This window comes from Diadema antillarum, unplaced genomic scaffold (genome assembly GCF_040938485.1).
Source record: "Diadema antillarum isolate AM-2024a unplaced genomic scaffold, OU_Dant_1.0 scf00000090, whole genome shotgun sequence".
In the NCBI taxonomy this organism is placed as follows: domain Eukaryota; kingdom Metazoa; phylum Echinodermata; class Echinoidea; order Diadematoida; family Diadematidae; genus Diadema; species Diadema antillarum.
This window is the reverse complement of record NW_027270979.1, coordinates 1,228,579-1,242,120: the sequence shown is the minus strand read 5'-3', so window position 1 is coordinate 1,242,120 and position 13,542 is coordinate 1,228,579. Positions and strand designations below refer to the sequence as shown.

The following is a 13,542-nucleotide window of genomic DNA, read 5'->3' as shown; positions in this document are numbered from 1 at the left end:
ATGATGATTGACAAACTTTATGGGGAGAATGTCTTTGTAGTCATAGACTCATGTGCAGCTGTTTTGTCAAAAAGGTAGTTTACCGCTACGTAGGTGTGAGTGTGTGTTTGTTTTCACATTTTTTGTTAAGTGTGCCAACTCTGAAAGGTCGACTCGCCTGATTTAAAGTCACAATGGTCCGTAAAGTCACCAATAGGAGATGATGGATGCTTGGGTAGTCATTGATGGGACCCACAATATGAAAACCAAAATTTGGATTTTCAGACTGAGCATGAAGATGTTTCTCATGAATGTCACATGGGGTAGAAATGTGGTACACAGGGATATGGCTCAGATCGGTGAGCAAATTTGATGTATCGGAATGGTGTGTGCAAAATCCATGATCGTGCCTAAACACCTACGCAATGTTGTAAAGTTCAAGCAAAGGCAAATATGCACCCTACTCCTTTCCTGTTAGCATTCTTGGTAAGCTTCACTGTTCAACTCCATCATGTGACAAAACTTTCATGTGTACACTACTTGTTTTAATAGAGTGGTAAGGGTTTTGGAGAGGTGAAATTTGCCACTTCAATATCTATAAGTCTCAATGTCTATAAGATTTATTTGAATATTGCATGTGATATCAGGATGATATCTGTCAATATTTTCTGCTCAAATTGAAGTGTTTTATAAAGTGGTATGAAAACTCACTCTATGAATAATCAGATCATGGTATTCTGGAGTTGCTGAAGGACAAATCACTGAATTTCTATACTTATTTCAACACTATAATCTTGAATGGCGACTTGATTTTGTATAAGAAAGCGTTCAAGTGCCTCAAAGTTTTTGTTTCTTTCTTGTAAGGAATTTGCTGAAATTGAAAAGAGAAATTTCCCAGTAAGCAAGTCAATCTGCTAGCACGCGAGATACCCAGTCGCAGGTGAAGAAGTGTGATGCATCAAGTAAATGTTAACTTGTTCGTTCTGTCATTCTCAAATTCTACAGGTTCTGTACATAACCTGTTAGATTCCTGTGGACAGTGTGGTGACCTCATGAACATGACTAGAACGATGTGACGTGTTGATCTTATCTCATCCTTTATTCAAACTCTGATAAGCCCACATCCTTTTAGAAACCTTGAATGATTTGTGAATGAGTGCCTCCGACATGAGAGTAGAGATGAAACATAGATATAATTGTTTTGTCACATTTATAGAGCATGAAATACACATGTGGTTTGTACAGTGTATTCCAGACTTCGTTGTAGATCATGTAATTGTCCTTGGCCATTTATTATCGTGATGTTCCCAGTACCATTGCGCACTTTTTTTCTCTTCTTTTTTTTTTTGGACACAATTGTAACTTCACATTTGGATCGTGCTTTGACCTCTAGTTGAGAACAAGTTAGTTTTTAGAATGTAACATTCAAACAGTCATTTTCTGAGTATAACAAGAAGATGAATTTAGGTGGTATAGCTAGCAAAGAGATCACACACACACACACACACACACACACACACAAACAAAAAAACAAAAAATAGGTCCTGGCAACAGAATCACAAGGATGCATCATCATTATCTGCAGTTCAACTGACCTTAACCCTTCCAAGACCAGAATGTGAACATTTCCTTTACTTTACATGCAAAAATTTTTTGGATGGTAATGACCGAGTTAAGCAATTATCAATTGCCCATAACTGTCACTAGCACTGAGACAAAATGTCTCTCGCTCTGTTTATCTTTGCCATTGATCCACACAGGCAAATATATCTCGTGCATATTTTTGTCTCGTACCCCGACATTCAACAGACATCTTTTCCATGAACAAAAAAGTGCACATCATCTCAGAAGATACAAACTCTTGAAGCAATGAACTCTGTGAAAGATGTGGCCCTTGGATGGCAAGAAGATTGTGTCTTAAAGGTAAAACATAGTTTCCATACACATGCAGGAACTTTTATCTAAAGTCGATACATTTGCATAATGTGAAATTACGTGATAATACAATTTTGGTCGGGTAATGATGGAAATGTGAAATATCAGCCATGAAGGTATGCCGACAGTAGTGCAATCCGAGAACATATCTGATCTGGATTTGCTACATACAGTAGTGTTTCATAATTGATTATCTGTAATCAACAAATCAGGCCATGGCATTATTCATGGATCTTCCGCATGACAATGAATTGCATGCAGCTTGTTGGGAAATATGATTGCTAGAGCACGATCTGTCATCATGTAACGTTCTATCTACTCACTACTGAACGATGAGGGCTCTTCAGGAGTAAAATTTGTCTACTACGATCAAAATTATTTTACACTTTTGATCTCAAATTATTCCGAAACAAATTATTATCCTACCAAATCATGTCAGCCAGACAAGATTCTTGGTAGACCCTTTCGATATATTGAAAGTAAATTCCAAATGGTTGATGTTCATCTTGAGCCCTTTTGAGAACTATGTTTTACCTTTAAAAGCAGTTTGTGTACTCAGTGCACTGGAGTGTATTGACGCCTAAGGGATGTGACATTTGGGATCTAGTTTGAACATCCCATTGAACCAATAATCAGTGTATTGCTAATGTTGTGGTTAGTTTGGAAGATGGACGGAGATGAGATCCGAGCGGGAATCTGCCTTACTCTATCTTTTGAGAGAAGACATTGTACTTGAATCATACCTACTTGAAATAAAGTGATCTCTGTGCTTCGTTTGTTGTCTTCTGTCCTTGAGCAGTCACAACGAGACATCTCTCAAAGTAAATATATGACCATAACAAGACTAATCACTTTATTTCAAGTAGGTATCATTCAAGTACAATGTTTTCTTTCAAGAGACAGAGTAAGGCAGTTTCCCCACGCCGATCTCTCTGTCCATCTCCCAATTGATTGCCTGATAAAGATTCTCTTCAGGGAAGTTTTGGATAATTGGGTCTTAGATCAAGGGTCAAAGGTCAGGCAGAAATGTAAAACTTATACTGTTTAATGCTGAAATTATATTGTTTTCTCCGTTATTTCGAAATTACTCAATGTACTACTAAATTAAAGTCTATATACTTTCATTACCACACAATGATTTTGTCTATGGTTAAAGATTTGGTGTATGGGGATCAAAGGTCAAGTGAAATTGCTAATGTTACTTATTTTTTGTGTATTTTGAAAATGGCTCGAAGAATTTCCATGGAAATTGGTATATATGAGCATTACTGGATAGTGATTATATAGAGAAAGTTGTGGACAATGCAGGAAGGTGCAGGGTCAATGGTTTATCCAATCATATAAAACTGTTGTCTCATGTTGGAAAAGATGTACTGTAGACCTGTTGGGAAAAGTAATAGATGCGAGCCATACCAGTCGCCATAGCGACATTTCTATTTGTGTGTGTGTGTGTGTGTGTGTGTGTGTGTGCATGTGTGTGTGTGTATCATTGATAAAGCTGGGAACACAGAGACACAAGAGCCAACCATCATCTCCCTGAACCATCTTTATCAATTTTGTATTGCACTATCTGATGCTGAGATGGTACTATTGTATTGAAATTGCTACAAGGTTATTCAAAGAAAGGATGTATGAAGTTCTTTCCCTTTTCTTGCTTCAAATGTAAAGACCAAATACTGTAAATTATACAGTAACAATTACAAAAATAAACACACAGAGAATTATGACACCTCTGCTGGAATGCATCTAACTGAGTAGAGCAGTGCATGTAGGAGGGAAGTACCAATGGCATACATTCTTTTCTATTCAATTTATTTCTTTTACTTCATTCATATCGACTAAATACCAGTGGTTTTTCTCTACCAAAGAATATTATTATCAGGTGGAGGAAGTAATGAGATTATCACAGAAAGTACAAATGCATAAATAGCATTTATGTAAGGCATCATGTGATATGTAAGGGTGAATGTTGTTTGATTTGTAGGTAGCAATGAACTCATAAATTATATTGTTTGCCATTTTGTGGAAACACAGTCACAGGCAAATGAGCGAAAAAATTTGTTTTGATTCCATGACTCATTCATTTGATAGGTAGAGCATGCCAATTGTCGCTAAGTCATGAAATTGCAGGATCACACTGTACAAAGAATTATGATTTGCAAACATGATTGTTCTTGAAGCCATATCTTTATCTTTAATTTCTCAGTCATTTAGTAGACTGTGGGGCTCTGTAACACATAACACAACAATCATGAGCCCACCAAAAACAGCAACTCAGTTTGTCAAATTAAAAAACAAAAATGTGATTTGTGTGCCACTAGTAGTGAATTTTTATTGATTGCTATGATCAGTTATTGATCACAAAGTTTCATAGCATGGGGCTCGGGTTACGCTCACATTTTAATATGTCGAAAGAAAACATGTCTAGAAAGATATGGAATGAAGACATGTATAGCGTTATGGCGGGCTTCCATTACACAATGTTTTCATAGCATGGTACACTTTGTGATCCTGCCTGAAACAATGCATACAGTAAGCACAATGCCATTATACAATGAGAAGTATTTTCAAAATATCTGATTTCAGGGACAAAATAAATTTTTGAACAGGTAATTACATCTTGTGGGCATCTGAATACAGCAAGAGTGTAATAGAACTATCATGTGTATGTCTACTTATACACACACACACACACACACACATATGAACATTTATTATTTTGTGACATTTGTTTGTAGTTTCTGGAATGTGTGCACTGTCCATTAGCACTGCAGAGGGAGAGGAATGGCATACAAGCAACATGAACACACTTTTTTTTTTGGTGTCTTAAGAATGTTATCAGCTGTTCATGTGACTTCATAGCCAAGATGTGAGCTGGTATATTCACAGACATTTGAGGGAAAGGTTATATGAATTAAGATATCTTTTCTGTGCTATCAAACAGGAAGGCAGTAAAGATGAAGAAAACATTTTAAAGAATAGTTGTGGAAGGAAAACATATTCTCGACATCACCTTCCTATATGCAAGCTCTTCCCAACTTGGGGAGATATGCCATTCTGATGAATGATGACGGTAGCATTCTAAAAGTATAAAGAAAAAAAGAGAGAATATTCTCTACTGGAATGGTGTAGCCTCATCTTAAGCAAGATGAGGCTTTGGGGTTTTAAGTGAAATTATAACTCATGTATGCATATGAAACACTCTGTAACAAGTTTTGCAATTTTAGTGAAACTTCCGAGTCAACATGTTACCATGACAAAGTGTGCATTGTTTCTTTTTTTTTGTTACATTATTCGTGCATATATTTTATTCTGTGTTCAATGAACTGTACTTGTCAGTTGAATGAAAGTCAAATTGACACATGTACTGCTTTGAATCATTTCTTTTTTTAGTGGAAATGAATAAAATATTGAATAGAATAGAATAGAATAGAAAACATTACTAAGAATAGATTATGAGAATATGCACAGTCAAGACTTTTTTCTCTCTTTCTATCTCTCTCTCTTTCTCTCTCTATCAATTTATTTATCAGTATATTCTCCTATCTAGTCTATCAATCCATCTATTTTTTTTTTTTTGCCATAAATCTTTAAAAGCAGGATGAGAAATATGTCAGTTTCACAGATGTGGGCTTGACAGGTACATTATCTCTCTGCATTGTGAAAGTAGGAGAAAGATTGTCATTTGCTGTCTACTGAGGGAATTCTTAAAAATGCAATGTTCTATTGAGAATGAGATGGCTTGCAACCAGTCCAATGGCTGATTGCATTTATTTGTGTGAGACGTATGATTGAAACTAACTATAGTGAAGATTGGGATTCAGTAATTACAAGTGATTCAGAGGGAAACGTGTTCACTGTCATTGATACCTTGTGGAGACGGCGGAGTGGTGAGATTATGCATGTAATCGGTTGATATTTCCATTTTTTTTTTCTACTAGTTTAATGATAATTGTTTCGTGTGGTCCATACATACATTTGAAATTTGCATGGTGATAGAATATGTGCAGTTGAAAACAGTTTGGGCAAGTGTATCAGAATGACTGCTTGTGCACCCTGTTGAATAGGAGCTATCATGGTCATTAGTGTGATTTTCACACCAGGGCAACTCTCATTGGGCTTGAAAACTTGCGAAGTTAGGAAACTTGCAAAGTTAGGGTGGAAGTTACCTAGCAGCTGTACCGAAATTCTACTGGAAACTTTGCACAAAAACTCACAAGTCAGAGTGCGAAGTTTCTATCTTCATGTAAAACTTTGCAAGGTGTTTAATGAGGACGCACACTACAGAATAATGGTGAATTTGCGCACATGTCTTCTGCATCTGCTCTTCCTTTAGCGCGTGTTGAACAAGTTAACTGGGCATGCGCAGTCCTTCCAGAAACAGTATGATTTTTTTTTTCTGTCGGAGCTGACGTCACGAGTTATTGGACTAATGAGGACAAGCAGTGTAAAATATTGCAAGTATTCATGTCGCGATTTATTTTGTAACGAGACTGGCCCTGTAGTGAAACATTGTTTGCTAGGATATTTTGACTGCCGATTCCAACATTTCCTAAACAGGCAGAGTCTCGTATTGATATATCAAGATTGTTTGCATCACAAGAGTCTGTGGAAGCACTATCCACTCATTCTTGTATCATCTTACTTTACCTTTGTGTAACATTAATACAGTTTTTCCTGTTTCTTGTCATTTCTTTTTCTTTAATGTTCTTGCAACCAAAGGCTGAATCTGAGGAGGTGAGTTACCTGGTTACATAACATCATATCTCTCCTGATAGAATCTTTCTGTGGTTCTGTCTGTATCCTGATTTTTTCCTTCATAATTTGACATATTTTATTTCTTTTTTCACTCTCTCTCTCTCTCTCTCTCTCTGTCCTCTCTATATTTCAGTCTCTCTTTACACTTACGCCATCTTTTAATACTTGTATGATTCCCTTGTGCAGTCAGATCCCCTTTCTAAGTGTTATGTTTTACAGTACCTACATGGGTACATATTACTGTCATATTTGTAGCTCTCAATTATGATGCATTCAATGTTTTATATTTTGAGCATGGCATTTCACCACCCATTTACATGCAGCTTTTACATATATGCAAATCAAAGATATGTTGAAGTAGGTAGATTTTCTTACCTTTAGTATACTGTCATGTCTTCACATTTAGTCTCCTGTTTCATTTTGTTTAGTTTGGTTTTAGGGAACATTGAACTTTGTGGTACTTGTGATTGCGTCAAGTGTTATTACCCTCTTGTGCATGACTGTGAATGACTATCTAGCACAAGGAGTCTATGTATTCATGTGGATTTGATAACAATGACATGGAAATCCTGTCTTTGGTATAAGAAGACATGCCTGTTTGAATAGATATGACATTGAGAAATGATGATTAAATATAAATGTTCCAATGATACAGGTGCAGTGCAATATATGATACAGTGGGCACTCACCTTTTCAACATGGAATCTCTGCATCAGTGGTGGCAATGTTTCTGTTTACTTTCACATGGTCTGTCTCCTGCAGTGAAAGTCATCACTGTCCCAGGGTGACAAACCCAGCTTGTCAAAAGCTCGCTTCCAGTTGATGTGGAGGAATGTTGATACACTTCTCATCACTGAGTCCACATCGCAACACGAACATCCTCTGTCTATATCCCCTTCAGAGAATCTTCCCCATCATTAGCAGGCACGAGGTGACAGAGAGATGGTATTCAATCATGCAAATGAGTCTTGATGGATCCCTGTGACGTCCAGATATGGCTGGGTTTGCACGTTTCCCAAACGCTAGCCGCCTAGATGTTAAAGAGACCCCACTTTCAAGAAAGTGGAAGAAAGTGCACTCAGTGGCACACTTTAGCAAGGTTTATTTGATCTGTTTGCATGCCACCTCGTCTTACAGTAAGTGGGGCTCGCATTTCTTGGCCCTGCGATCATCCAACCAGCTAGAGCGCCGACAGAAAGGGGATCCCTGTTGTGGAGTCAAGAAGACATTACTGACTTTGACATCTTTTTTTCATTGGCAGACCCAACCTGGAAGAAGAAAAAGAAGAAGAAGAGAAAACAAACAAACAACAGTAACCCCTCGTGTTCATCGTTGGCTTTAATGCATCATTACAGTCCCCATCACGCACCCATCCTCTACCCCACCCTTTCTCTCTGGAGTCAGTTCATGGTTAACCTGCCTGATCCTCTCCCTCCTCATTTTCCTCTGAGCTGGTGCGCTCTTAGAGAGGTTATGCCCAAGAGTCCCCTGGGTCACATTTTCCGAAACCCCAGCGCAGAATCCCCCGCTGGCTTAAGATCGTCAGTTTGTATCAAAACTGCACCTTGCCTCCCCACATCAAGAGAGTGACAAGAAAACCCCAAACTATTCTGTACATCCCAATTGGCGTTCATCTCTGAGCTCCCCTTCCCTTGTGATCTTGTCTGCTTCTTTCTCGCTCGTGCTATCCTTCCCTCTCCCTTCTTCTCCCTATCAACCTATCAATCTATTTGTCTGTATATCTATCTATCTACAAGGCTTGTATCTATCTGTTTTATCTACATGCTTTCCCAGGTCCTATTTTCAGTCCATCAGTCTGCATGTTGCATTCTCTGTATTTTCTTCATTATTCTTCTCTCCTCTGCATTCCATGTTTGCATCTAAGTGATAGTTTTGTGAGTATGTCTGGATGTAATCGTCTTCCTCTTTCTACAAAATTTTCTCTCTGCAATTTCCCAATTCCTAATCCTTAGTTCTTTTTTTTTTCAGAATTATCCCATCTCTATCTATCTTTACAATCTTAGTGCCATTTTAATGTGATATGTGCAGTTCTTGGGTATCTGCTAAAACCACAATCAGTGCTTCTTTTCAGTGGGTTTGCTGTATTATAATATGTTGCAGCAACTCACTGCAATATATATCTACATTTGCTTCTCCGTTCTAATATGTAGTGTCAAATGCCACATTTTTCTTACACAGGTTAGGCAGTTCAATTTGTTTGGAATCAGTATTTATGTATGCATCATAATGTGTCGACATGTCTTCAAGTCAGTCCATTGCATCAGGTGCTACACACTTCCTTGTATGCTTTGTCTGTAACTTTCATTTCATTCTTGTACTTCCTTTTGAAGTTGTGTAACAAACGATTATACATGATTCAGTATCTAACACTCCATCACAACCACATGCTCAGAATCAATCCTTAAAAAGAGGAAATCCACCCCCAAAATAAACAAAGTCTAAAAGAAAGAGAAAACAATTCCCTACAGAACATTACAAAAATTACAAAAGTCTGAGAAGAAATACGGACGGTATGTCATTGTGAAATTTCACATTTTTTCAGAAAACATTTCTTGACCAATCTATGAATATTCAAATGTGCAAGTTGATGATGTCATGCCCTCACAATATTTTCAAATATGTTATACATGAAGTTTGGAAAATCCTATTGTTAACTAGTACAGGTAAAAGCATATTCCCATACCAAAATATATCAGAGTTAACATTTGTTCCTTTCTATTTTGGTGATTTTAAGGCAAGTTTTCATATTTATACAGCAGAAATATAAGAGTTTTATCATTTCTGTATATAAAATGAATAAGAAATTGTGAGAGCATGACATCTCAACTTGCTGATTTGAATATTCATAACAACTGGTCAAGAAGTGTTTTCTGAAAAATTTGAAATTTCAGAATATCATCACTTCGTTATTTCTTATCCGATTTGATAATTAATGAAATGAATAAATAAAATGTAACTGATGAAATTCTTGAGTGGATTTATTCTTTAATGTTTGTACAGAAATGCAAGCCAACACTTTCAGTTTAGTTTCAGGCATCTCGAAAAAAAAAAACAAAATGAAACATTCAAACAGAGAAACAAATTTCACTGAATCTTGCAATTTGTTCCCTGCCCTGTGCCGTTTCATGTGTGTACCCATCAGTAGGTTTAGGTTGTCTTGGTAAATCAGGCATAGGGGTTTGTTTATAACATCTTGAGAGATAGGAAGCCCTGATTCCATCATAGATTATACAGATATTTAACAAACTTGTCACTGAACAGTAATTGAAATTGAATGGGCAATTGTCAGGATGATGTGCGATACGAAACCATCACCAAAACCAGTCACCAAACGGTTAGTCAAATTGATTACGCAATCGTCGGGGACGATGTGCGACATTTGAACAATCATCGGAACGCCTCGCCAATCAACAAAAGATCTGCTCAATTGATTAGTCGCGACGAAGAAAGACATCTTCGTCGTGACTCGTAGGAGCCATCTATTGTTGATTTTTTTAACAAGCAAAAAAAAAAGCGAAACAATGAGCACATTAGGCCAAAACTTTGGATCGTCGGGGACGATTAGCGCTGATCTTTTGTCACATATCGTCGCGACGAAAATATCTCCCAGACGCATAATCTCCATCATGCCTTAGAGTTTGTGTCTCCATGACAACACTTACACAGATTGTTTATGGTCACTTTTGAGAGTCATTCGTGTCCAGCCATACAAGATACATGAGTGTCATGTAATATATATGTGATATTTGATATATGAACAAACATCCCCCACGCAGCCACAACCATGTGCCACCTCACCGTGGTATCTTGCAGCATAATTATACTGCTACTGCTTCTTCATCTCTCTGAGGTAACCGTAGCTTACTGTATGTTTCTTGATGCCTTGGTGGATATGAATATGAACATTGAATACTGATCGAGGTCATATGACCGTGAGGTCCACAGGGCCACAAAAACAAGTAAACCTACACATATATGCAAATAATCACAAGAGGAGGTATTTCTGATTTAATCTTTCAAAGTTAGATTAGGGTTAGTGGTGTAGAAGCCTGGGTTATGTGGAGGTCACTACAGGTCATTGGGAAATTCATTGCAGCCTTTTGAAATCAGAGTACACAGACGTCATGATGTGGCACCTCATCCGAGCATACAGTAGCTTGTTATACCTCAGCTGGCCTCCAAAGGGTTAAGAGCTGGTCCCCCCAGGGCACTGCTTTGACATGTCTCATTAAGGTGTTACTACTTCATCCTCACCCACAAGTGTGCCCTTCTGCGTTACCACCACAGTCCTGCTCCTTTGTTTTTGGTGGACGCGGAGTTTCTCCTTGATAAATACCCATCCTCCTGAGTTGCGACTCTTTTCACCTACTCTCACTACCCTCATCCATATGAAGTGGCAATTGAGAGGTTAAATCGATGTCATTCAGTTCTGGCCGTCCCTTTGCTCACAGGCAGAGAGAGTTTTGCCAGTAGATGTAGTGTGAGGGATCAAAAGATGGGAGAATGAATCGGCGAAATGTCAAAAATGTACCAAACAGCATTTGTAGACTAATGCGGTCATCATGCACTGTCACTTGATAAATGTGAGAAGGATGAGAATTCCATTTAAACCCCCCCCCCCCCCCCCCCATCTCATCCTACAGAAGAATCTCGGGGTGGACCTTCTGTTGATTCAGAAGGCCACCAAGAGAAGCATAGAAAAAGAAGTTTGAAATGATGGAAATTATTTATTCTTACATGAACCCTTGCAGAAGTCATTGTTTAGAGAGAGTGATACATGTATACAAAAGTAATGTAAAAAACTCTCAGAATCTATTGTGATGTATGTTTGACCATTATCATGTAGCCATTGACTAGACATAAAGTTCCATCCTAATCATGGAGTAGCATTTCAATTGTTTTTTCCCCCTCATAAATATGAGCATGTCAATTTCAGAGGACATGCAGGTCATCTAATTTGATGTATTTTCCCTGCAACCACTGCCGTACCCCACCCTACCTGCCTACCTCATATATTGCTTGTGGCATTATCAAATTGATAATCCCATCAATATTGGTTTTCCATGGCAATAGCCTGTGATGAAAGCGCGTCCCGCAAGTTATCCATTGCCGTCGTCCTGAAGCAGCCCAGACAGATATTGCCAATAAAATGTCAGACGAAATTAGTACGATTCCATCTGATACGAGGGTTTTACAGAGCTGCCGAACAGTTATTGTCTTACCTTGGAAGTGATATTGACTGAGCTGGGTCCTTGAAGTCTAATTTAGACGATTTCATCCAGGAGACAACATACCACTATTTCTTGGATTAATATATATGTGGGTTTGTCCCCCCCCCCCCCCCTCCCCCACCTTCTGTTCTTTGATGGAATGGGCTTTTGATAACAACTAAAAGGAAACACTGTCACATCCATGTTTCCGGTCAGAAGAGCGATGGGCAATTTGGGAAGAGATTGGGGGCCAGCTTTGATTGTGTTGGATCCAAAAATGTATTGGAGCTTCATGGGGATCAGCATGATTGATTGTACGGTGACCAGTGGAGAATGGATGAAGATTTAGGTGGCTGGACGATGGACAATCGTATCATAAGAGGGATAAGACGCCAGGCGATTTATGTCCCATGTCAAAAGACATTGGGCTCTGCTAAGTCTCACACAGCTTTTCTTGTATTCTTTTGTTTTTGTCATTCCTTTTCCTTCCTTGAATTGCATCGTGCCCAAATCTGTATGCTATGAAATGCTGCATTGCGTATTTAAAGAGGAAATCCACTCCAAAAATAAATTAACTTCAGAAGAAAGAAAAAAAAAGCTCCCTACAGAACTATACAAAAATGACAAAAATCGGATAAGAAATAAGGAAGATATGACATTTTGAAATTTCACATTTTTTTGGAAAACATGTCTTGACCAGTCCTTATGAATATTCAAATGAGCAAGTTGATGATATAATACCCTCACAATTTTTCATGTATGTTATATATGAAATTAGGAAAAATTGATATTTTTACTTAAAGCAAGTAAAAGCATGCTCTCATACCAAGATATATCAGAGTTAACATTTGTTCTTTTTCATTTTGGATGGTTTTAAGGTAAGTTTTATATTTAAACAGCTGAAATATGAGATTTTGTCATTTCTGTATATGAAATGAATAGGAAATTGTGAAAGCATGACATTGTCAATTTGCTTATTTGAATATTCATAAGGACTGGTCAAGAAATGTTTTCCAAAAAGTGAAATTTCGAAATGCCTTATCTTCCTTACTTCTAATCCATCTTTTGTCATTTTTGTATCATTCTGTAGCGAATATCTTTCTCTTTCTTTTGAAATATATTTATTTTTGTGGTGGATTTCCTCTTTGAAGAGATAATCCTATTTTTGCATTGATAGTACACCCCCCCCCCCATTTCCCCCCCTTTTTTGGCATTGGTGGCTATAATACCATTTGTGGAAAAAAGAATTGTCCTGTCATTTTCCACTTTAAATTTCTGTGGAATGACGAAGACGACTAGACATTTTCATACTCAGGCAGCAACAGTCAAGTGTAAATGTATGTTAGCATTAAATGTAAGTTTGGAAAATTCTGTTGACAAACATAATATGGCAAACTCTACTCCTATGTAGCACGAGTCCTCCAGTAGGCAGCAATGAAGTGCTATGACAAAGGTATGATTATTTTCAGGATGCACATGTCAGGAGACTGTTACATCTCCATCATTTTTCATCAAAGGTGATTGTCCTGACTGCATTTGGCACATCGATCTCATGATGACATGGGTGGCTTTACAGAAGGCATTATGGTATGGTGCCTTTCAATACCACAATTGAATTACAAAAAGGAGCAGACCACTG

At 37.7% G+C, this 13,542-nt stretch overlaps 1 protein-coding gene across 2 annotated transcripts in view; it reads left to right on the top strand.

Annotated features, from left to right (window-relative positions):
* Positions 1 to 13,542, top strand: part of LOC139718157 (uncharacterized) — a 132,924-nt gene that overhangs the window by 87,599 nt on the left and 31,783 nt on the right. Inside the window, exon 2 of one of the 2 annotated variants that reach the window (XM_071629641.1) lies at positions 6,637 to 6,651. The exons of the other annotated variant lie outside the window; for it this stretch is intronic. Coding sequence (XP_071485742.1) covers positions 6,637 to 6,651 — 15 coding nt within the window. The remainder of the gene's footprint in view (positions 1 to 6,636; positions 6,652 to 13,542) is intronic. 2 annotated transcript variants of the gene reach the window in all.